Source organism: Anser anser (genome assembly GCF_964211835.1).
Source record: "Anser anser genome assembly, chromosome: 2".
Lineage (NCBI taxonomy): Eukaryota > Metazoa > Chordata > Aves > Anseriformes > Anatidae > Anser > Anser anser.
The window spans coordinates 116646971-116670054 of NC_139721.1; the positions used below are offsets into that span (position 1 = coordinate 116646971).

At 39.3% G+C, this 23084-nt stretch overlaps 1 protein-coding gene across 4 annotated transcripts; it reads left to right on the forward strand.

Moving 5' to 3' along the window:
- Positions 1 to 10: 10 nt before the first annotated feature.
- Positions 11 to 22697, forward strand: TOPBP1 (DNA topoisomerase II binding protein 1). 4 transcript variants are annotated; one of them, XM_083825015.1, is made up of 28 exons: positions 12 to 119; positions 235 to 322; positions 1187 to 1321; positions 1898 to 2041; positions 2838 to 3019; positions 3148 to 3341; positions 4289 to 4468; positions 5162 to 5331; positions 5868 to 6031; positions 6555 to 6802; positions 7063 to 7382; positions 8181 to 8353; positions 9196 to 9407; positions 9546 to 9844; positions 11036 to 11209; positions 11914 to 12023; positions 13134 to 13257; positions 13634 to 13783; positions 14286 to 14394; positions 14969 to 15161; positions 15980 to 16206; positions 17240 to 17403; positions 18299 to 18413; positions 18934 to 19142; positions 19980 to 20120; positions 21255 to 21344; positions 21827 to 21988; positions 22368 to 22697. In XM_083825015.1, the coding sequence occupies exons 1-28, from the start codon at positions 31 to 33 to the stop codon at positions 22509 to 22511; spliced, it is 4710 nt and encodes a 1569-aa protein (XP_083681141.1). In that variant the 5' UTR covers positions 12 to 30; the 3' UTR covers positions 22512 to 22697. The 4 variants fall into 4 exon arrangements, 3 of the variants coding, with proteins under 3 accessions (XP_083681140.1, XP_083681141.1, XP_083681139.1); XM_083825014.1 differs by lacking the exons at positions 21255 to 21344; positions 21827 to 21988; positions 22368 to 22697 and having other exon boundaries at positions 11 to 119; positions 15980 to 16182; positions 18934 to 19101; positions 19984 to 20118; XM_083825013.1 differs by lacking the exons at positions 21255 to 21344; positions 21827 to 21988; positions 22368 to 22697 and having other exon boundaries at positions 18934 to 19101; positions 19984 to 20118.
- The last annotated feature ends 387 nt before the right edge of the window (positions 22698 to 23084 follow it).

The window sequence follows — 23084 nt, forward strand, 5'->3', positions numbered from 1 at the left end:
CACGGCTGCGCGCGTCCCGCCCGCCCTGCCATGACGGCAGCGGGGCGACCCTCGCCCCCCCCCCGGCTCCTCCCCCGCGCCTGCGCAGTGCGAGGCCGCCGCTTTCCCGCCGGCGGCGGGTGCGTGAGGGGCCGGGGCTGGGGCGTGAGGGGAGGGGAGGGGAGGGGAGGGTCCGAGGGGTGCGGGGGTGAGGTGAGGGGGCAGCCGGGGGTCTCACCGGGTCTTGGTGCTCAGGTGGAGGATGACAGGAGGCAAGGAGCCGTTCTGCGTGAGGTTCGTCAGGTCTCCCGGCAGCTCGGGGTGCTTTTGGAAAGCTCTCGAGGTAAGTGGCCTGGGCGGCCCCCTCAGGGCCGGTTAGGTGGCTCCGGGGCGGGCTGAGGTGTGCGGTGTGGGTCTGGAGGTAAAGCTGTGTCTGTAACGGGGCTGCTTTAATTTTGTGGGGCAGATCGCTCCTTGAACAACAGCTAAATCTCATTTCAATGAGAAATTGAGCATTCACATTTGGGGGTGATGATAGGACATAATGATAGGACAAGGGGGAATGGACTTAAACTAAAAGAGGATAGATTTAGACTAGACATTAGGAGGAAATTCTTTACTGTAAGAGTGGTGAGGCACTGGGACAAGCTGCCCAGAGAAGCTGTGGATGCGCCATCCCTGGAGGTGCTCAAGGCCAGGCTGGATGGGGCCTTGGCCAACCCTGTGCAGCAGGTGGCATCCCTGCCTATGACAGGGGGGTTGGAGTTAGGTGGTCTTTAATTAAGGTCCTTTACAACCTGAGCCATTCTGTGATTCAAAGCCTGTAGACATTTAGTGAAGTGACATGTAGACCAGGAAGGTCTGGATGCTGGTCACTCATCCAGGCTCCTAAAGTCTTAATGAGAATAGTGTGCTTTTGTTCTTGTTTTTTCCGCCTTGGGAGGTTGGAGGGAGCTGAAGGTGCTGTATGACAAGCTCATGTCCTGAAAGTTTGTATGTTGAATGTTTAAGTCTGACGATTGTGGAAAGTTGGGGGGTGTTGAGGACCCATTTGATATTTTAGCTCCCTGTTCTGCCAGTATACTCTTGCCAGGGTAGCTTCTTTGTGAGCTGTTTCAGGTAGATGTGCTTTTATAGCTTCCACAGGATTAACTAGCTGTGGTTTGTCAATTAAATACATGTAGTTATATGAACTGTTTTCCTGCAGTCTATAAAAGAATTTCAGTCAGAAGAACATCTCCAGATCCTTGAAGAAGAAACAGCACTCAACATAAAAGAAAATGATAAATCCCTTTATATTTGTGATCCTTTTAGAGGCGATGTTTTCAATCATCTCAAAAAGGTATGCTACCCATCAACTTGCTTATATCAGCTTATGTCTTTTCTAGGAGCACTCATGGCCATGCTTATACTCTGCATGTTCTTTCTTCTCGCACTAAATGTAGTAGTATTCAGTATTCACAGTAAAAACTTTAAAACTTCACTGCATGCTGTATTTAGGGACGAAGAAGGTGAGCAGATAAGGATTATCTTGAAGCAAGTGGAAAAATAAATAGTATGATTCGTTCTGGTTCTGCTGGAGTCAGTGAGCTGGCTCTCTCTTTCTGTCTTCTAAGTAACATGAGTTTGTGTGACCTGCGAGGAATTGTCCAGCAGACAAAGACAGACTATCTGGAATTCTGTGACATGCTAGATGTAGCATTCGTTGCTTTTATCAAGGCCAGAAAACCTAAGAGGATTGTACTGAAAATCCCCAGCAGAAAGTGAAGCAGAACTGTCAGCTATCTGGTGATGCTAGAGGAGGACAGGCAAGGGCCTTGTTTTGTCCCTCAGGATTCAGGGACAAAGAAAACCTTCCCTGCACCAGTGTACCTTCTGCTCATTTTCCTCATTTTCTGTTCTTGTTATTTCATTGCAGCTTGGCTGTAGAATTGTTGGACCACAGGTGGTCCTGTACTGTATGCAGTCCCAGCGGTGTGTCCCAAGAGCGGAGTATCCTGTGTACAACATGACCATGGCTGACGTAACAATATCCTGTACCAGCCTTGAAAAAGATGTTAGGGTAATGCGTTATACATGATGGATTGTTTAGCTGACTTTTCTGTGACATTTGTTTCAGATGGCTTATTACTAAGGCATCAGTCACAGTATATATACCAAGTGTAACTGTGCCTGTGTGTATACGTGTCTAGTCTTTCTATAGTTTGTAGAGTATAGTTTATGTAAAGAATTGTATAATTCTATGGAGAAAGAGGATGTCTTCCCGTAAGTATGTAGTGTACAAATATGTATGCAGTGGTGTATCTATGCATGTACATGGATAGTATTATATAAAAGTGTAAGACATCACTAACATGGGAGTAAACGTATGTTTGGAGAATTTTATTAGCTGAAGAGGTAGGTCACTTAGCTTGCTAGTTTGTCTCCAGCTAGCATGCTACAGACAACATGCTGTATTTTTGGTTTCTCAAACTACGTGGTAAACATTAAGCATTCAGCCAGCTGTGGTGTACATAGTTTATCTTAAATGTTTTCTTTTAATTATTCCAACATCTCTTTCTAATTTATGCTACCTAAAAGAACAAGCATCAGTACAATTTTTTTTTCCTGATACGGTATGATTGTAACATCTTTATTAAGGATATGTATTATATATTCATCTTACCATAAATGTAAGTAAAACTGAATTTATATTTGATATTTTTGATTGCTTCTTTATGCGTATACATTGTGAGTTTTTTGTTAGGAGAAACCACACAGAACTGAAATTTGTTTTTAAGGCAAACCTGAGTGTGATGTAAGTTCCTTTTTTTTTTATTTCTTGGTGATTTTCTTTATTTCTTTTTTTCCTCACTCAGGAAGAAGTTCATAAATATGTGCAGATGATGGGCGGACGTGTGTACAGAGACCTCAACGTGTCAGTAACTCATCTTATAGCTGGAGAAGTTGGCAGCAAGAAATACTTAGTAGCTGCATCTCTGAAAAAACCTATTCTGCTTCCCTCTTGGGTTAAGACACTGTGGGATAAATCTCAGCAAAGGTAAAACAAACAAAAACATACTTTGTGCTGAGGACTGGTAATTCTTAAGGTGAAACACACTTCTTTCTTTTACCAATTAATTTTACTTGGATGAAAAAATGTTTTTTTTCTCCTTTTCACTCCTTTAGCATGATGAGATACACCGATGTTAACATGGAAGACTACGCTTGTCCTATATTTCTTGGCTGTACAATTTGTGTAACTGGCTTAAGTAGCTTGGACCGCAAGGAAGTCCAGCGCCTCACGGCTGAACATGGCGGGCAGTACACGGGACAGCTCAAGATGAATGAATGTACTCACCTCATAGTTCAAGAGCCAAAAGGTAGAACCTAGAGAAAATATTATTTTCCCTTTTTGAATTGAAGTAGTGTAAATATGCATAAGAGTTTAAACATTCTGTGTCTGCTTCAGTGGTAGTCTTACTGCTTCTGTACAGGGGAATAGTGTTGATGAGAAAAGTAACACAGGAACACTGGCTTCGCTCTGAAGGCATACAAAAGGAGAACAAAAGAAGAAAACAGAGACCCTGAGAGAACTGAATGGAAGGGAAGGGGAGAATCCTAGAGGGAAGGGAAGAATAAAAAAAAAAAAACTTAAGTTTTTGGGGAGAGTAGGATGGGACTTAATTTATACACTGATTGAAATTAGATTGTGGATTCATTATTTTTAACTATTGTTTGTACCTTCTGGACACTGTGTGAAGATCCTTCCTTCCCTCTTGTTTGTCGTTTTGTTGTGAGAAGAATGAGAAGCTGCTTATTTCATAGCCTAGTAGAATGAGAATTTGGAGACAAGACAGTTATGTCTGATTTCTTTGTATTTGTATGTGCAGGTGCTGTCTGCAGTTTACAGCTTCTTTTTTTGCAGTTGTTACAGCAGTGTTACTGAAAACATCTTGTAGGTGGGTTTTGTCAAGTGTCTGGCAAGATGACATACTGTTAGCAGTGTTGTGAGTGGTGGAACCTGGGACTAAAGGGCTGCAGAGGGCTTCTTCAGGCTTGGCTGCTTAAAGTTGTAGGATGGTGCCCTGTGATGCTGTACCCATGACTAGCCATCAATGAGAGGTTTTTGTTTTGTTTTGTTTTTCTCCAACTTTAAATAAAGGAGAGTAAATAGCTCATGAGATGAGTTCAAGGTAACACAGCTTGCACCTTGAAATCACTTATTTGAGTTTTAAAATTTTAATGTCAATCCGTCTTTCAGCAATCACTCTTGGAAGCATTGGTTTGTTAATAACTTGTGTCTTTTTCTTTTATTTAAATTTGAAAGGTCAGAAGTATGAATGTGCCAAAAAATGGAATGTGCATTGTGTGTCCGTGCAGTGGTTTTCTGACAGTATTGAGAAAGGTTTCTGTCAGGATGAGACAATGTATAAAATAGAAGGCAGATCAAAATTAAGTAACACCCCCAGTACCTCAACGCCTACGAGTCATGCCAGCAAACCTGACAGTAAGTAAGACTTTTTAAGATGCATTAAAGTAGGAAATATTTATAGTAGTCAGAAGGAAGAACGGTTTTGAATTAGTAGGATGCTGCCTACTTTTGCAATGATAATGTTTGGAAGGTTTGGTTTCTGCTTTGTTTATCCTTAAAACACAACAGATTACTTTTATATACATTGTATATTCCAACATCTGTAGACTTAAAAGTGAATAATTGTTTAAACAGTCAATTTGAATTAGGTGTACCTGTCTGCTTAAGAATCAACGGTGTGTAACTCTGTCCTACAAAAAAATAAATCAACAGGACTGTTCCAACACTTGTAATTTAAATCAAGTGTCAGTTATGAATTAAACCTTAGAACAGCCTTAGAGGGAAAACAAATGCTGATTTTCAAGTATTTGTGTTTTTTTTTTTTTTACTTAGCCTGTTACTTTTAGACTTCATATTTCCTTTTAGACTTTATATTTCTTTTTTTCCTTTATTTTTCCTTTATTTTTATATATTTTTTTATTTTATATTTTTCCTTTTTTCCCTTTTTTTAGACTTTGTTTCCTTTTTTAGACTTCACATTTCCTTTTTTAGACTTCACATTTCCTTTTAGCACAACAAAATCATACATGTCAGTTTCATATTTTGTTCAGTTAAATAGTGGAAAGAGAGGAGCGAAAACTAATGCATCTTCTTTTATTTCTACTAAAGCTCATAACTTTTCGGACGTCAGCCACATTTCCAATATCAATTTGAGCGGTGTTAATGAAACTGCTTGTAGTTCTGCTATGAGCAGCAGACTGGATCCTCCTCCTGATGAGCTGGAAAACTTGGACATAAGTTCTTTTCAAGCCCCTGAAGATTTATTAGATGGCTGTCGAGTATGTTTAACAATCTGTGTTTTGAAATGTTCGGTGTTACTCTGTGGAAGCAAACTACGCTGAGGTGCTGACAGTTCTGCTAGAGTAGATGTTTTCTTTTTATCAGCCACGAATGCCATGTTTATTTTGTGTCCGTACACTGTAGCTTGCATGTCATGTGTATATGAAATAAATTAATTGTATTAAATATATACATATTTATAGACATATGTATTTAAATACTGTAGTGATCAGGTTCTAGAACTGGTGTACAGTGTTTCTTGATTTAAATTTTTTTTGTTATACAACTTCCATATTTAACTTTAGGCTGGAGGTTCATTCCATTAGTAAATAACCAAACTTTGCTAAAATAGCATGTAAAGATTACTGCTCCAGTTACTGCTTAATTTCTTTTTTGCCGCTTCTCAGAAACTGTACCACTTATGTTCTACAGCAGTTGTAACAAATTATACAAAAAAAATCCTACCACAATTTTTTTTCCTTTTTTTTTGGTCTTTTGTCAAAGGCCTTTTTTTGTTTCTGTGTTCTCGTTGTAGATCTATCTATGTGGCTTCAGCGGCAGGAAGTTGGACAAGATGAGAAGGCTTATTAACTGCGGTGGTGGTGTTCGATTTGATCAGCTTAATGAAGATGTTACCCATGTCATTCTGGGGGAAAATAATAATGAACTGAAACACTTCTTGGACAAGACACTTCACAGGTTCTTATAATTACATTGCCTATTGTCTGTTTCTTCCTTGTTTTCTTTATCCCACCGCCTTGTAAACAAGAAAATACGTATCGCTTTGAAAGCCTTGTTTAAGACAACTGTTTAGGAAGAATCACAACTGGTATTCACAACGACATCCTCATGTGCTCTTGAATATGCTATGTTTTGGATAGCCATGGGTAACCTCAGTAAATAGAAAACAAGCATTCTTATTGGTGAAAAAGAGGCATTGATGTATTAATATATTGAGGAAGAAGGATTTGGCAACCCAGCAGTGGGCAGATAAAATTTACATTGTAGGAGAGTAAGTACGAAGCTCTCTGTTTGCAGACTGGGAGAATTAAGAACCCTTAAGGTCTGTAAGGTGCACAATACTTGCTTAGTATTGGAGTTACAGACTTCAGATGCATATATGTATGTGTGTGTATACACACCAGTGGTTTGCAGAGTGGGAAAGAAAAATCACGGTTTCGAAACCTGCTGTAACTTATTTGTATAACACTTTATTTTATAGGCCTCATGTAGTGACAGCAAAGTGGTTGCTGGAGTCATTTACTAAAGGTTATCTGTGTCCAGTGGAGCAATATATCCCTCTCAACTACCAGCCGTTAGAGAATCCGATTTTGGAGCAACCTGGCGTGAAGTCAATTTTTCCCAAAAACAACAGTCTTTTGAAGAAAGAAACTGTGAATGTTATAAAGCACCGGCGAGCTGCGGAAGATGACTTCTTGTCTCAATATCTAAATAATGATTCTGCGTTAGGTAGGTTCTAGGCCCAGCACGCCATAGACAGCTTGTGAGTCGAATTTGAGTTTTGCAGCATTTACTTTTTAAAAATCTAGTTGCATCTAGTGTGTTAACTTCTGTATTGTATTTTAAAAATGAAATTTAAACAGGACCATATGGAGCATTTTATAATTTAAACCTGATGGAAGACAGCAGAATGCTACTACTTCTCCGTGAAGCCATTGAATCACCTTTGGTGTTCCTGTCAAACAACTTTTTCTTTTTTTCTCTTCCAGCTGAAGCTGAGAAACTTACATCTGGTAGCTTTAATGATGTTACTCATGTGACCGTTCAAGAAGAGAATAATTCTTCTGTCTGTAATGGTTCTTTGGGAGAGCCTTCTGCACTGGTTGAAGGAGGCTTATTTGCCAGAAAGAGATTTCTTCTTCTGGGTTTTGGTGAAGAAGATGAGTCCTGCATTGCAGATATTATAAAGGAGAATGCTGGGAAAATTGTGCCACCGCAAAGCAGAACCATTGCAGACTATGCTGTGGTGCCTTTATTGGGATGTTCTGTGAAGTCAACCGTTGGTGATGTTGTCACCAATACGTGGCTGGTAAGGGAGTTAACTTTTCAGTTCAGTGATTGAGCAGAATGTATTAGAAATAAGTCTTGTCAGAAAGCAGAGTTACTGATGGCTTAATGCAAATAAGGAACTGAGAAATTGGCCTTATGATATTGGAAATGTGCTAAATAAAAGGCTTTAACGCCTTTGCATATTTAAGGTATCTTTCACTTGTTTGATTTTGTTTTCTGCAGTTTTGCTAAATAAGAGTTTGTTGTCACAACTCAAAGGCTTTACGTATGAGATTCTACCAGTATTTTCTCTAAATAATGAATTTGTAGATGAAATGTTGACTAATAATGGTTTCATTTGATATCTTTGTGCTTACTGTTTCTTGTTACATGATTTCCACAGCTTTCTGATGTGGCAGAGAGCAAGTCATCGTTATAACTCAAGGTCAAAAAAACATTAAATCCATTTACCAAGAGGGAGCACATGATCTAGACTAGCTGCTGTTAGTAGTTTTTACTACTAGATAACTGAAGTGAATCTATGCAGACCATCAGATCATGTTGAATTACTTCAAGGGAGTCTCCAGAGTTGGAAGAGTAGTAACTGAAAAGTTCTGAAAAATGTCTAAGTTAGTCAAACCTGGCAAAACTAAAATTATCTAGAAGAGAATGATAGCTTGTGAAATAATTTGTCTCAAGCACAAGAATGGAAGCAGGTTTGCTTGTTACTGAGTCCATAAATGCTATTGTACAGTTCCTGAGATATTGCTGTTTGCTATCTATTTGGCTTGATTTGCATTTTTATCTCAATCATCTTTTTTTTTTTTTTTTTTTTAAGGTAACATGTGTGGAAGAGCAGGTCCTTTTAGATCCTCAGTCCAATCCACTTTTCACACCAGTCCCAGTAATGGAAGGAGTTACTCCCTTGGTGGACTGTGTTCTTTCTTTTAGCCAGTTCACTGGTGCAGAGAGAGATTCTCTAGCTTATCTGGCAGGACTGCTAGGAGCAAGGTATGTCTCCTGTTACTGCTACTTCCTGTTCTTAGGCAGCCAATGTGATGAAATCCTTCATACATTTAATTTCTTCTTTTATAGGGCTAAAAAATTACGGTGTAAAGCTCTTTCGGACTCTGTTAATTTACATTGCTGAAGCTATGAGGCATTAATATGCAGTTCTTTATTTCCCTCTCCTTTAGAGAAGTTTAGTCTATTTTCACAGAGACTAATTTCTATCAGAATCCCCTGAGTCTCATGTTTCTCATATTTGCTGACAAAAAGGACAGTTTTTTGGGTATTGGGCCTTCTGAATTGCTCTTCAGAGTCCAGGAGCAGCCTGTTGTTCCTCTTCTTCAGTAATATCTGGTCCAGCCTCATAACCAGTGACAGTGCATCGTTTCTTAGAATGGTGAATTACTTGCTTACAGTCCATCAGGAGCTTTGAGAAGCATTAACAAAACCATTTTCAGTCTGGGAGTGGCAAAAATGTATATTCTCATAACAGAATATCATTTGATCTGATTCGTAGTCTGTTTGAACTGAAGTGTTTGCTGGTGAGTTCTCAGTCCTTCTGTCTTGCAAAATTGGGTCCTTCATGATAGAGGAAAAATTGTAATATGAAAACTGTGGTTCATTTGGAAACGATGTTTTTCGGCTCCAGAAGGGAATCCAGCCTATCCTGTTAATCTTGCAGAAAAATCTTAGGCCCATTACATGAAGTGTACATGCTAAGTGGATGGCCTTAGGTAATTCTACTGGTTCCCCTTCACTTGCTTGAATGTGTTTTACAGTACTATAAACTTTCCCTAGGTTAACCTTGTTATGACTAAAGAAATGTTTTATTAATCTAATTTTAGAGTCCAGGAATTCTTTGTGCGAAAAGCCAATGCAAAAAAGGGGATGTTCGCCAGCACACATCTCGTGGCGAAAGAGCCGAATGGTTCCAAGTACGAGGCTGCAAAGAAATGGAATTTGCCTGCAGTCACCGTAGCTTGGCTTTTGCAGTCTGCAAGGACAGGAAAGAGAGCAGATGAGAGCAAGTTCTTGGTTGAAAATGCAGATGCTGAAGGTTGGTTATTAGCAAGCTAAGGGAGTATGGGAAGAAAGGTTAGGTGAATGAAGTTGCTATTTAAAGAAATGTATATGAGATCTGTGTTTGAAAGAAAAATCAGATTGCATGTTTGTGTTTGCTTTGTTTCTTTTAAAGATAAGGAGAGTTCCGTTACTCAACTTAACGACAAGACACCGGCAACTATTAAATCTCCTGATTCTCCAGAACGACCTACTTATCTGCTTGAAGCTGGAAAAAAAGCACCTGTGACCCCTCTTGATATCAACAGGTTCCAGAGTAAAGCTTTCCAAGCTGTGATCTCTCATCACATTGGGAAGACCACAAGCCCTCATGCACAAGGGGGACTGCCACAAAAAGAACCGTCTTTACACCTTGACACACCATCAAAGTTCCTTTCCAAAGACAAGTTATTCAAGCCTTCTTTTGATGTAAAGGTAATGTTCTTTGCAAGTTTTTTAAGTCAGTAGAGCCAGTAGGGTAAAAAATATGCATAAACTTAAAAAGAAAACAGAAACTTGATCTTGGGCCTCTTTAAGCTGTTCGCATGCAGCCCTTCCATTTTGAATAAAGTGAGGAAAAATGGCGTTATTTATTTACATGCATTTCTAGTTAATGACCTGTGGATAAAATCTATTGTGTAGTAGATGTTGTAATGTTCTTAACAAAGCTCCTTTGTGCCTATTGCATCTTATGTGTTCTACATCTCACAGCATGTTTTCCTCCAGATACTGAAAAATGGTTACTTGTTCAGTGATGAAATGTTACTTTGAAATTATTATGGTAAAAAGTATCAATATAATGGCTATAAAGCTGTTACTGCAAGTAGAAAAATGGACTGGGTCTTCGGGTTCCTTGTCTCGTTCTGAAAACCATGAAAAACTACTAGCCTTAAAACAAAACAAAGAAGCCTCTGACACTTGGGAGTGTCTGTGCTGGAATAACTCTTGAGTGAGCTGAGTGCTCTTGGGAAGTCTTCAGGTTTGTTTTTGTCTTCAAGGCCTTCAGTAAAAGGTGAATTCACTGAATTCCTGCAAAGTTGTTGGGGTTTTATGCATGCACACACCCCTCCCCCAACAGAACAAAACATTACAAAACTGGAATTATCCAATGTTCTTCTGAGTTAATTCTGTTTCATGAACTACTACTCTGCTTTTTGAAATCTAATAGTTTACTACATTGATAACTTTCAAAAGCAAGATACCTTAGGTTAAAATTCTTCGTATAGAAAAAAAGAGCTTGGTGTTTTAAAAGTTCAGGGGGAGTCACATACCTCCCTTAGCCAAGAAGTTGCATACGAATGTTAGTAAATTAAAGCATTGGCTTGGGATTAAGAATACCTGGGTTTGGCTGCTGGTTTTTCCATTAAAGGCAGTTTTTATTGATAGCAATGAAAAAGGAGATCACTAATCTTTCTGTTTTACTTAATCCTAATCTTAGAGTCTGCATATTTTGTACTGTTTTTGTGCAATGGTACTCTATATGCACTTGCTTACTACTACTGTAGTACGTGGTCCTGGTTTATGAGTATGAGATCTTACTACTATATTTATGAAATTTGCACTTGAGTGAAATTATTGGTTGTAATGTGTTTATGAAAGTCAGTCGGTTACTTCCTTTTTTGGTAGGATGCTCTGGCGGCTTTGGAAACTCCAGGAGGTCTTGGTCAAAAAAGCAGGAAGCTGAGCACACCTCTCTCTGAAGTCATTGGCAGGAACTTGAAATTGGCACTGGCAAACAGCACACGGAATACAGAAGCTTTTACTGCCAGCCCTCAGTTGAAGGCTGCACAGCCAGAAGCGGTAGGAAATGCTAGAAGGCAAAGAATTTCAAATCTTTTTCCTCTGCCTGTACACTACCCAAGTACTAAGTAGTTGCTAAGTAGCATGGTGTATAAATCTGTACCAATTTAATTTTGGTAATAGTAGGGTAGGAGGATTTTATCACACTTGAATTCCTAGGCTCCAGATGATCAAATGCTCTGTTTTGGACTAAAGTTCAGAGTTCTGTTCTAATCTCCCCTAATGAGAGAAAACAGAAAAAGGAGCAGGAGAAAAATGCTTGTACTACTTACCATGGGAGTACACAGTAAAAGGAGGGGCAAGAAAGCTAATGGTGTTCAACAAGGGAAGGCTGTCACTTACTATTTTGTAGTTCTTTATTTTGCTCTTTTTCATTCCGATACAGTGAAATATGTTGTGGCATCAGGTTTGATAATTCCCTAATTTCATTGAACTGGAAGTGCTCAGTCTGTGATGAAAGGAGAACAATATGGTTTGGGGAGGCTGGCTGGGAGTAAATCTTTTGTCTTTGGATTCCTAGTGTTTGGAATGATAGTAGTGCTCTCTTGACCATGGGGATTGGGAGTAGCAAATACAGAAAAAATATGTTTATCTTTCTTGTTAGTGTATATGTTATCACATATTACACTAAATATTTAAATATTGTTGTTATTGATACAGAAACCTTCTAAACATGACTCTGTTTTTTTCTCCTCCTTGACCAGGAAGAAGAGCCCAAGCCTCTAGCTGATGTTGTTATCTGTGTTAGTAAAAAGCTTAGTAAGAAGCAAAGTGAACTGAATGCGGTAGCAGCTTCTCTTGGCGCAGAGTACAGGTATCAGCTGATGTAAACAGCTTCTAAGCTTCTGCACTGTTAGGAATTCTAATAAGTATGAGTCTTGGCATTATAATTTTCGTATCTACATGACCTTTTGCTATAGCTGAACTTTAGGTTTCACTATCTTAGATGATTTCTGTTGCAATCTTTTTCTACTGTCTCTGTGTTCCTGATAAGTCTGCCTTGGAAAGACTGTCCTGAGATCTAAAAGCACAGGAAAATGTTCTTTCGTTCTCTCTTTTTTTTTTTTTTCCCAAAGTCTCTGAAAGTTTTTCAGCTTTTGACTAGTTTAAAATATATATTTTGGATTTTGAATCTGATCTTTGGTTCAAAACTAATTATTTTACAGATGTAGGCATTTCTAAGAACAGAAAGTTTGCCATGCTTAACTAAAATAGGTTGTCACTAAGAGGAACTACAAAATAACTGCTGTGATTTAAGACAATTTTGGTCTTGCTAAACCCTGTTTATGTATTTTATTACTGACTTCTCTAAAAGTTTTCATTCACAATGTGGATGATGAAATTGCCCTTATCTGGTAGGAGCTTAAAATTAATATTTAGTATATTTTATATCATTTTATATTATAATATATTAATATAATACAATATATTATGATTATATATTGTAGATATAATTAATATTCATATATTTTTATATTCTAATGGAAATAGCTTTGGAATTTTTATCAGTATAAAATTATTTATTTTGAGCTTCAAGAATTAGCATTTCAATTGCAGCTCAGTGCATCAGTGAAGAGAAAAGCTCTAATACTATGTCATACGTTCTTTTTAGAAACTGATTTGGAAGTTCATTTACTTAAATAAAAAGAAAAACAAGAAAAACAAACCCTCTTTCATACCTTTCTCAGACTGACTTTTGTTTACTTCAGGAATATTTTCAGAAGAAACTGAAGCTGTTCTATCCTGAAACTCATTGCTGTCTTTTTTTGGTGAACCAAGTGAGCTCATTATTTATTTAGGCATAACAAAATAAGCAAAATAGTATTTTATCATGAGCAAAGGACAGGAAAATTTCTGGGGTTGGTTTCTGATCCTTTCTGGTAGCAAATTATATCCTCAAGTTGCATTTCATTTTCCTTTCTAGGTGGTGTTTTGATGAATCAGTAACACACTTCATCTACAAGGGAGGGCAAAATGATAACAACAAGGAGTATAGATCCGTTAAAGAACGGGGAATACATATTGTTTCGGAACACTGGCTTTTAGAGGTATGGAACTTGCTTTGTTCCCTTACTAAAAGTAAAGGGAAACGGAGGCTTAAAACTAGTTAGATGGCAATTGCTTTTCTGTTTAAATTTACATGGAACATACATAGGAATTGATGCTTTCTGTTCCACTTTGAATTTATAAATAGAACAGTTTTCACCAGTGTACTTTTACCTTGTTCTCCATGAGGGGAAAAGAAATTCTCTTCCATTCACCAATTCTGCTACATGTTCCTCAGAATGAGAGCTACATTTTTCTCTTGTGAAAACTACTTTTTCAGTGATGCTTTTGTTATGCTTTTCCCATGCTTAGATGTGGGACTTCTCTTATTTTTCAACCAGTTTCTCATCTTTCATATGTTAACTGATGTTGTTACAGAGTGCCCAAGAATATAAACGGCTTCCCGAATCTCTCTTTCCTCACACCTACAATCCCAAAATGAGTCTGGACATCAGTGCAGTGCAGGATGTCAGGCTTTCCTCCTCGGGTAAGCTTCCATCAACTGGAAAACCAGCAGAAGAAAATGAGGTATAGTGTGTGATATAAATTCATGTTCTATGACACCATGGGGATTCAGTTCACTTAATTGTTACGTTTAATGAAGTAAATAAAGTTGATGCTTAGTGGTGCTCTGAATCAGGTTTAGGTAGTAATTAATAGTAGCTACTGCAGAGGATCTTTCAGGTTTTTCCTGCATTTGTAATCCTCTTCTAAGGCGGTGGAGGGAAACCCAGACACTTCAGGGTTAGATGTGCTTTCCAAATTTGAAATAATGTAGTCTGTTCTTTGCTTTCTCTTGTAAATGAATAAGAGATTCAAGGCATAAACTCAACCTAGCAGACGTTTAGACTGCAGAGCAGGTGTTGCCATTGATGCTGTTGTTCACTGTCGTACTGTCATTGTGGTGGCAGAAAGTTTAGCTTATTCTAAAGCAAGATTATTAATCTTCAGAATTTGTGCAAGTGTTGAACAAGGGTAAAAAGCAAAAATTTTGGCGTTTGAGAATTCTACTTGTCTTCATTGGTTTTAGATTATTCCAGTGGATGAAGATGATGCTGAGGATGATGTCACTACTGACCAAATAAAGGAAACAGTTTGTACAGGGGAAGAACAAATTGTAACAAGTGAATCCAAAGGAGGTAAATAAAAATCCCTGCTTTCAAAATAGTTGCAGAATGTCAACTGCCAGTATAAGCTTTTTATAGTGCTGAATGTTAAGATCTGGAAGCTTTAGGTACCGTATTTATATACCAGTCAAATACAGCTAGCCCTCATTGTTGCTGGAGATGAGGGACATGCTTTGCTGTCTGGTTTAAAGATTTTATTGGGCCATAAGAAAATTGTGATCATCCATAATAAAATAACCTGGTTGCTGTTTCTTAGTTTTTAAAACACTGAAGTTTGATTTTAATGTGACAAATAAGTATTTTAGACTATACATTTTTGTGTGATATACAGAAATGTGTTACAAGAGAATTGTGGATGTAAGCTAGGTCACGTGAGCAATTTCAGAAGGTATCCAAATGGAATTCCTGCTTGTGTCTAGAAATAGGTGACTTGGGGCATGCATCATTTTCCTAGATACTTTTTTCCCTCCTTAATATATTGTCTGCATCTTGTTGTGGGGGAGGGAAATTTACTTGAATTTCTGTACTTCTCACCTGTTGCAATATAACATCCCTGATCCTATGGGCTTTGTTCATTCTCTTGAAGTTTTGACCCAAGCACTAGAAATGAGGGAGAACTTCCAGAGGCAGCTGCAGGAGATCATGTCTGCCACATCAATAGTGAAACCACAAGGACAAAGAGGATCCCTTTCGAGGAGCAGTTTCGATGGTTCTCCAGCTACTCCCGATAGCACGCGGTCTATTCGAAATGGCCGCAGTAGGGTTTTGGAAGCTCTAAGGTATTGATTTGCATTTTGAAGCACCTTATTTTGTCCTCCGTACTCATGCTCAGACAGTCACTGAAACATAGGTCTGCAGGGTTTTCAGACGTCTTTCTCTACGGATGTACTTCAGTTGATTCTCTTGTAATTCAGCGTCTTTAACAAGACCTGCTAGACAGACTCAGAATATTATATTAATCTTAAGATTACCCGTAAGTGAGTATGTTTTACTTTTCAAGCAATAGTAGAATGATTGCTTTTTAGTTTTGAATTGAATTTTGCTGATTTCTTTTTCTTCGGATTAATGTTCTTAGAGATATTTTTTTTAAGAAAACAGTGTCACAGTATTTCAGTACGTAGGTCATATACAAATAGAAGTTCCTCACAGAAGCGCTTTGCAGGAATATTGCTCCTCTTTTTCTTTTCTCTCTAAATCACAGTGAATAGGATTTGAGCTCTAACAGAGCTGAGCTACAGTGAGAGATTAATTGAAACCTTGCAAATTATTCCATTTAGCTTGGTATTTATTTGCAAATTAATAGGTTCAGTAAAGAGTGAAGTACACTGATTATGGAATAATTTAGCAGCATGACATGTAATAAAAAAATCTCCTACTTATGTTTTGGCTGACTTTTTTCAGCTGCACTGACACTTAGACACACAAAGCTAGGCTGCCAGAGTTGTTTTTATATTGAAGCTTTCTCATTTTCTGTCCATGCTTTCTAATAAAGCCATTTGGATGCTGCAGTTGATGTAATCCTAACACATTACCTTCTAGGATGGTAGTCTTCTGTAAAACAAACAAATATTTGAAGTATCTATGCTTTTTACCTCAGGCAGTCCCGTCAAGCACTTACGGATATAAACACAGAGCCTTCCCAGAGTGAGCAGATCATCTGGGACGATCCTACTGCAAGGGAAGAGAGAGCGAGACTTGTCAGCAACTTTCAGTGGCCTAACAGTCCTTCCCAGTACCCAGAGCAAGTTCAGAGTGACGTCAATAAGAACGTGGATGAGTCTGCCTTCAAAGGATCCATAGGTGATTCAGAGATTGCTGGTATAGGTAAAATCACAAATAAAATTTTCTTTTTCTTTGTACCATGCATCAGGCTGATCTCTGGGGCTTTTAAAATATGGCAGCGTTTGGATTCTACTTTAAGAACAGTGGAAAGTGAGCACTGTTGGTATTTCTTGATGACTAAGATACAATTTTACATCTCTGAGCTCTGTTACATGTTGCTGTTTCTTAAAGAAAAGCTTTCCTACCCATTTGCCATTTGTGGTCAAACACCAGGGCAGCACTTGTTTAAAAAATAGCCTGGATCAATTTTAGGAAATCTCTCTTGTATTTTTATTTGGAACCCCATCTGGTTTCCAGGTAACAAGTCAGGTAGATACAGTGGAATGCAAATGGAAATGCTAGTAGCAGAGTCTTTTTAATTGTCATGGAAATAATAGTAGGTGAAGAGTGGGGATACAGGATGATGATACCCATGAGCCACCCCAAAGAGGTGTCTCAGAGCCATTTATGAATATGATTAGGTCAAGATTCAGTCAAGATGTCTCTCCTATAAGTTTTGAAATCTTTAGTCTACTGCTAGGACTAAAGCAAAACAGGTGAAAAACCATACGTGTGTTTGCTTTCTTCCCACTTCTGCCTCCTTGAGAGAGAGTACAATCACTTATTTTTTTCCCTGCTGCCGCCCCCCTTGCCCCAATCTACTTTGTGGAGATTCTTCTTACAGTAACAGGCTGCCTGAAAACTGACACTGTCCTGGAGGAGGTTAAAGAAAATTAGCTAAATACAGTCAATTGATCTTTGTTTTAACTGAATCAATGTAGTTTAGCCAAGGAAATTAGGCCTTTTGAGGCTTTCTTTTCAAAACAAGCATCTGGGGACATGAGTCTGCAATATTGCAATCAGTGGTTTGTGGCATAAAGAAGAGCATCTTTTAAGAAAGGCTGTGTTGTCATATAACTGTGCGTGTTGTAGCAGCAGCTGGGTTTGGGCCATTTAGGATAACTATTTTTTTTGACTTTGTCCATAGTTATATTCAGCCAAAGACAAGTCATGTAACAATATTTTACTTTCACAGCTGTTCCTGAGGGTGAGGATGGAGATTTAATGGAAGGTGTAAAGAATCCTGTACATAGAGATCCTGAAACACCCATTAAAGATAACCTGATCCCCACTCCACAGGCTCCCAGCATTGCTTTCCCCCTGGCTAACCCTGCTGTGGCACCCCAGCCCAAAGAAAAGGTTTGTCTTATGAAGAAATGCTTATAAGGACAGGTGCTTTCAGAGATATAACTATACTTTAAGAAAATTTGAACCTGACTGTGAATATCTGAATTTAAAATCTTGTAGAGGATTACTTCTGTGCAGTTCTCTTTATGTCCCCCTTTCTCCAAGATTTTGAACAAATGATGGTTGTTTGAATACATAAAGCTCACTTGTCCAGACAAATGAAACTTTTTGTTATGTTAGCAAAATAGTTGCTGGTGGAACGCTGAGGTGGGCTGTGTGCGTTACCCGGAACTCCTCCAGCCATGTTAGGATGACGGAAAAAAGGTTAGGCCTTTGTTTCCTTGGTAGTATCTGGAATTCATGCTGAAGTACAAAACAAGTATGTGGCTTGTGTCCATCCCCCTCCCCTGCCGAAAAACTGGTTTAAAAATTCCGTGTGTTATAGTGAACTTGGAAGGCGCTGGGAAAATGACTTTAGTTCTTTGCTTGCCATGTGTCACGACAGCCAGACTTTGAGCATCAGAGGCACGAAGTGCCCTGTTAAATGAGCTGTGGTGGAAACGCATGAAGAACCTGGAAGTTGCAGAAAGCCTGAATGGAGGAAGCAGTGCGATAGGTGGGCGATGGCTGCGTTCAACTTGGCATCCAGTGAACCTGAATGAAGGATTAGTTTTTAGGACAGATCGGTTCAGTTGTGCCCTGAAGAAAGGGGGAGCCAAGAGGATGTTAAGCAGGAGCCTAATGTCGATTTGATGAGATCCAGCTTTTGTCAAGTGATTGACAGGTTTGGTTCTTCTTTTCCTGGCTAAAAGGAAATACAAAAATAACCCAGAGTGGTTGGCAGAGATACAGTCAGCTGTCAGCATAGTCTTTGTCATATTTTCAAAATCTATTATTGTTTTTTCAGGCCGTCACGGAAGATGAGAAGGCTGATGAAGAACCAGAAAAACACCGTAAATTTCAGCTGTCTTCTCTTAATCCACAAGAAAGATTTGATTACTGCCACCTGATTGAGGAATTAGGTACCAGATACTTGGGAAATGCACAGAATAGTGTGTGTCTGTAAGCTGGTCAGCTGTGGCTCTCTGGAAAAAGAAAGGGCTTCTGTTAATGACTCATCAGATTTGAGGCCTCAGATTTATGGTTTTCTGTGCTTGTGAGCAATTCCTTGAATATATTGTTATTATGTGAGTGATCAGCTTTGCCATAAAACTGCAGGAGACAAAACCATTGCTGTTTCTTTTAGCTGTCGCCACAACAGCCTCATTCTTCTTGTTGGGGGTGTTTAGGATCTGCCCTCCTCTGGTGTCTCATTCCTGTCTGTGTTACATTGGCACTTTCTTTTTATCAGAGCCCCTCTTTCTGCCTGCTTCTCCTTCTTTGGCAGCTTCTGCCCATGTCGCTTAGATTGTGGTTATCCGTGTAAATTTGAGTTAACTGTATTTTTATTTAAATTCATACAATTCTCACTTTGAGCGATCCTTTCCGTGGTACAGCCTGACCCTTAAATAACTTGAATCAAATTCATTCCTCAATTCCAAGGTGGAATAGTACTTGAGAAGCAGTGCTTTGATCCAAGTTGCACACACATCATCGTGGGCCATCCTCTTCGAAATGAAAAATTCCTGGCCTCGATGGCAGCTGGGAAGTGGGTGCTTCATCGTTCCTACCTGGAGGCGTGTCGAGGAGCTGGCCGCTTTGTGCAGGCATGTAACCTTACTGAGAAATTAATATGTTGCACTTCTTCTCATGTGTTTTGTTTTGTTTTACCTTACTGGGATAGGACCTAACCTCTGAAAGGCAAATAGCAATTTGGGGTGCCCAAGCCTTGTCTGAGAAACATTTGGCAAGCTTTTCTCTGAAAACTAGTCCCAGACAAAAACTTGTCCTGGTCTAGTACAAAATAAATATTTATAATTACTTCTGAAAATTGAAGCTTGAGTACCTTTTGGTAAATTTTCACTGGTACCAGCTGAGGTCATGTGGATCTCATTGTACCAGGAGTTAAATCTTGATTTATTTCAATAAATGAATGTAAGTTTTGAAGATTCCAACTCTATAACCGTGTACTTAAACCCCTTGGACACTCTCTTCCAACTCCTCACCTCCCTAACAATTCGCAGTTCTCCCCTGTCTGGCAGTATTTTCACATTGTCCAGACTAACTTAAACAGTGCCTGGGACTGGATCATATCTTTACATATCAAAACCAACTTGAATTCTTTTGGAAGGTACTGTAAGAATGTAGCCGATGGTGTCCAGAATAGTGAGTTGTATTGGATTCCACTGTTGATAGCCACAAAAGGAATCTGGTTGTGTATGGTGTGAACTGATGTCAGAGAAAACACGAGTTGATTTAAAACAGGGGGCAGTTTTTATGCATGGAAAAGATACTTATGTGCCATTAAGAGCCATATCGAATTTAAACTAATGCTACTTTCCCAGATAAAATTGATCTACAAAATTACCGTGGGTTGGGATTTTTTTTTTTGGACATTGTTGTTTTTTATTTGTTTTTCTTCACCATCGGGGAAAAAAATACTAAAGTTGGGAGGACTACTTTGTAATTCAAGCTTGTGATTGTTCTAGGAAGAAGATTATGAGTGGGGAAATAATTCCATACTTAATGTTTTGTCTGGAATCAATGTAAACCAGAAGAAACTAGCACTCGCGGCCATGAGATGGAGGAAAAAAATTCATAAAGGAAGGCAAGAAACTGGTACTGCTGAGGTATTTAGATATTTGTTGAGTGTAAGCTGTACAGTGTGGGTGGCCAGGCCAGTGGTTGTCACCAGAACTTCATTGGCAGAGAAAGTTCATCTGTCATCTCATTAAGAACAAAATGGCTTAGCTGGATATATTCCTAGTTAAGTAATTTTGTTTTTTAAAAAGCTTTTTGTGCTAATATATTAATATTAGGTCCTTATCTGTTCCTGAGCCGTCGTTCCTTTTTTTGGAAAGCTAGACACATACATACTAACGTACGTAAACGTCCGTCAGCCATCAACGTGCCGTCGTTTGTGCTTCAGAGCTCTGACTGGGGACCCAACTTGGTCTTAAAAGGAAACCACAGCCGGTACTGGCAGTGACAGTTAGAAATGCTGTGCTGTGCCACGTAGGTGAACACAGCTCTCCGGACAGCGTTTCCATAGCTCTAGCAATGAGTGTTCTACTGCACTGCAAACAAGGCACGAGTTTTCTCTTTTCCAAAAGCACCTGCTGTGATTTTTACAGTGCAAGTTCCGCGGCATTTCAGAGAGATTTTTGAAAGTGGGACTTGAGCTCCACAAACCTTTTAAACTACTCTCTCAAACCAGAAATTGAAGTGTTCAGTGAAAGGTAGAAATGCTGCTGCTGTGTCAGTTGCATCAGCGTAACGCTTGACTTGAATGTATTTTATAATAACCTTTTTAAAACGAGTGCTTGTAACAAACCCTCTGTGCCACTTGCCTATTTGGAAACCCCGTTGGCCACAGGTGCTTTTAGTATAAATGAGCACATAATATAGTGCACAGAGTAGAGGTTAAAAATGTTGTTTTCAGTAGTTGTTTTTCTTAAAATGTGTTCTTGTAAATCAGTGTCTGTTCTGGAAAAAATACTCGTTGCCAAGTGCTTTTTTTAATAGGCTGGTTTGCCCCTCTCGCTATGTGGGTGAAAGGGCTTGGTGGCAAGCTGCTGGAGTGTGTGGGGCTGGCTCGACAGCTATTAGTAATAGTTGTGTTGGGTTTTTTTTCCCTGCTTTTTATATTTAAGAAAGACGAAACCAGGTGATAGAAAATCTTCATCTGATGGATATTCCTGAAAGAGATAAATTATGGATCCCCTAAGTGTGTACTTCTGTAGTAAATTGAGTTTCTTATCTAGGGAGCCTTCAGTGGCTGGAAAGTGATCCTGAATGTTGATCAGACCAAGGAAGCAGGATTCCGACGCCTTCTTCAGTCAGGAGGAGCAAAAGTATGTATTTTTGTTTGTTTCAGCTTTGTTTTTGGAAAAAATAAGGACGTTCTTCTCTCTTTTGTTTTTACGATATTAGTAACATTTCTTAAATGTTGTGCTGGGCACTGTGTGTGTTAGTTAGAGGACTCACCCCAAATTGCTGAGACGTGATAGTTGAGACATGGTGGAAGGGTGGGAGGAAGGAAGCTGTCATCTCCACGTTGCACGCAGTCAGGCAGGATAGCTTGTCTGAGGTCACACGAGTCAGCAGTGCTGGTGGGAAGTGAGGACAGAATTTCTGGCCCTGGCTCTGGTAATGAGGATCAGCCTTCTTGAAAGGTACACACACGATGGCACAGGATGCACGGTAAATGGTATTTAGTTTCGCATTGGTTTGCTACTTAACTTGGTGACTGTGAATTTATAGGTCATGACCTGCATGCATCTTGGGGAGGAAACACAAAAAAAAAAGTTTTTGTCTTTTGTGTTTTAATTGGTAGGTGTTTTCTGGTCATTCTGCAACTTTCTTCAAAGAAGCGACTCATCTCTTTGCTGACTTCAGTAAGCTGAAGCCAGACGACTCCCGGGTGAACGTAGCTGAGGCCGCAGCCCAGGGAGTGAACTGCTTGAAGCCAGAGTACATCGCCGACTACCTCATCCAGGTGTGCGCGCCCGGGGCGCTCTCAGGAGGGACGGGTCAGGCCCCTCACCTCTAACAAGCCAGGTCACTTGGAGCCTCCAGACGTGGCTGCTGCTGTGTTGGCAACGAGCCTCTTTGCCAGCAGTTATGGCCACAAATGCCTGTGCTGAGTGTTGCGATCCGTGGCTGCAAATTTTAACAAGTCGTGCTGTAACATGACTTGTTCCAGTGCTGGCAGTCAGATCTGTTGCAGGGTAAGGAGCTTGCAAAATATTCAAAATGTAGGTGTGCAATGTTCGTTTTATTACTCTAAAACTTAGAAAACAAATGAGCTGTTTCTTTCTTCTCAGAAGCTTCTCCTTGAGCTAAGCCGCTTCTCTTTCTCCCTTCCTTTATTGAAGGAGCCACCTCCCCCGATGGAGTCTTACTGCCTGCCAGAAGCTGAATCTTATGTTCAGAACAACAAAGAACTTGGGACTGGATTATCCCAGAAAAGAAAAGCACCGGGGGAAATGAGCAGAGTCAAGCGATCCAGGATACGCTGAGAAAATTCAGTGTTTTTAACTTGTACCTTTTATATTCATATTTATATTTTTTCATTCTTACCATGAAAATTAAAAGCTTGGAGTACCACTTCTAATTTGTCCTGAGATTAAAATAAGTTTACAGGAATGCTCATAGGAAAGATTGCTTTGGTTACTGGTACCATCCAAAACTGTTGCAAGAACTTCTTCAAAAAAATATTTTGTCTCCATAATGTTATGATAACTATTATGGATTTGGTTTAGAGACACCACTGTGTAATAGCAGTTAAGAAATACTTTGTGAGGTGCTTAGTTCACCTCTTATCTGTGTGTTGTGGGAAAAACAGCAGTCGATGAGAATGCTGTTACATTTGCACGTAGCAATGGACTTAGAAGAGGAAAAATGTAAAACCTGATGGTTTCTTTTGGGGCAAAAAAAAGCGGGGGGGGGGGGGGGGGAACAGACCAAAAAAGGGCTTACAAATTTTGGTACTAATGGTGGGTATAATAAATTATTTCTATAAAACATTTTCTGCGTTTCTGCCATTCCGGATGCTCATGATTGTGTTAAGCAAACATAGAACTCTTCTTCAC

Excerpts from the sequence above, each read along its gene's own strand:
- TOPBP1 (XM_083825015.1), top strand. The coding sequence starts at position 31 with ATGACGGCAGCGGGGCGACCCTCGCCCCCCCCCCGGCTCCTCCCCCGC. Across the intron at positions 3,020-3,147 it reads TGGGATAAATCTCAGCAAAG|CATGATGAGATACACCGATG; the intron begins GTAAAACAAACA and ends TCACTCCTTTAG. Across the intron at positions 21,989-22,367 it reads TCGCCGACTACCTCATCCAG|GAGCCACCTCCCCCGATGGA; the intron begins GTGTGCGCGCCC and ends CCTTTATTGAAG.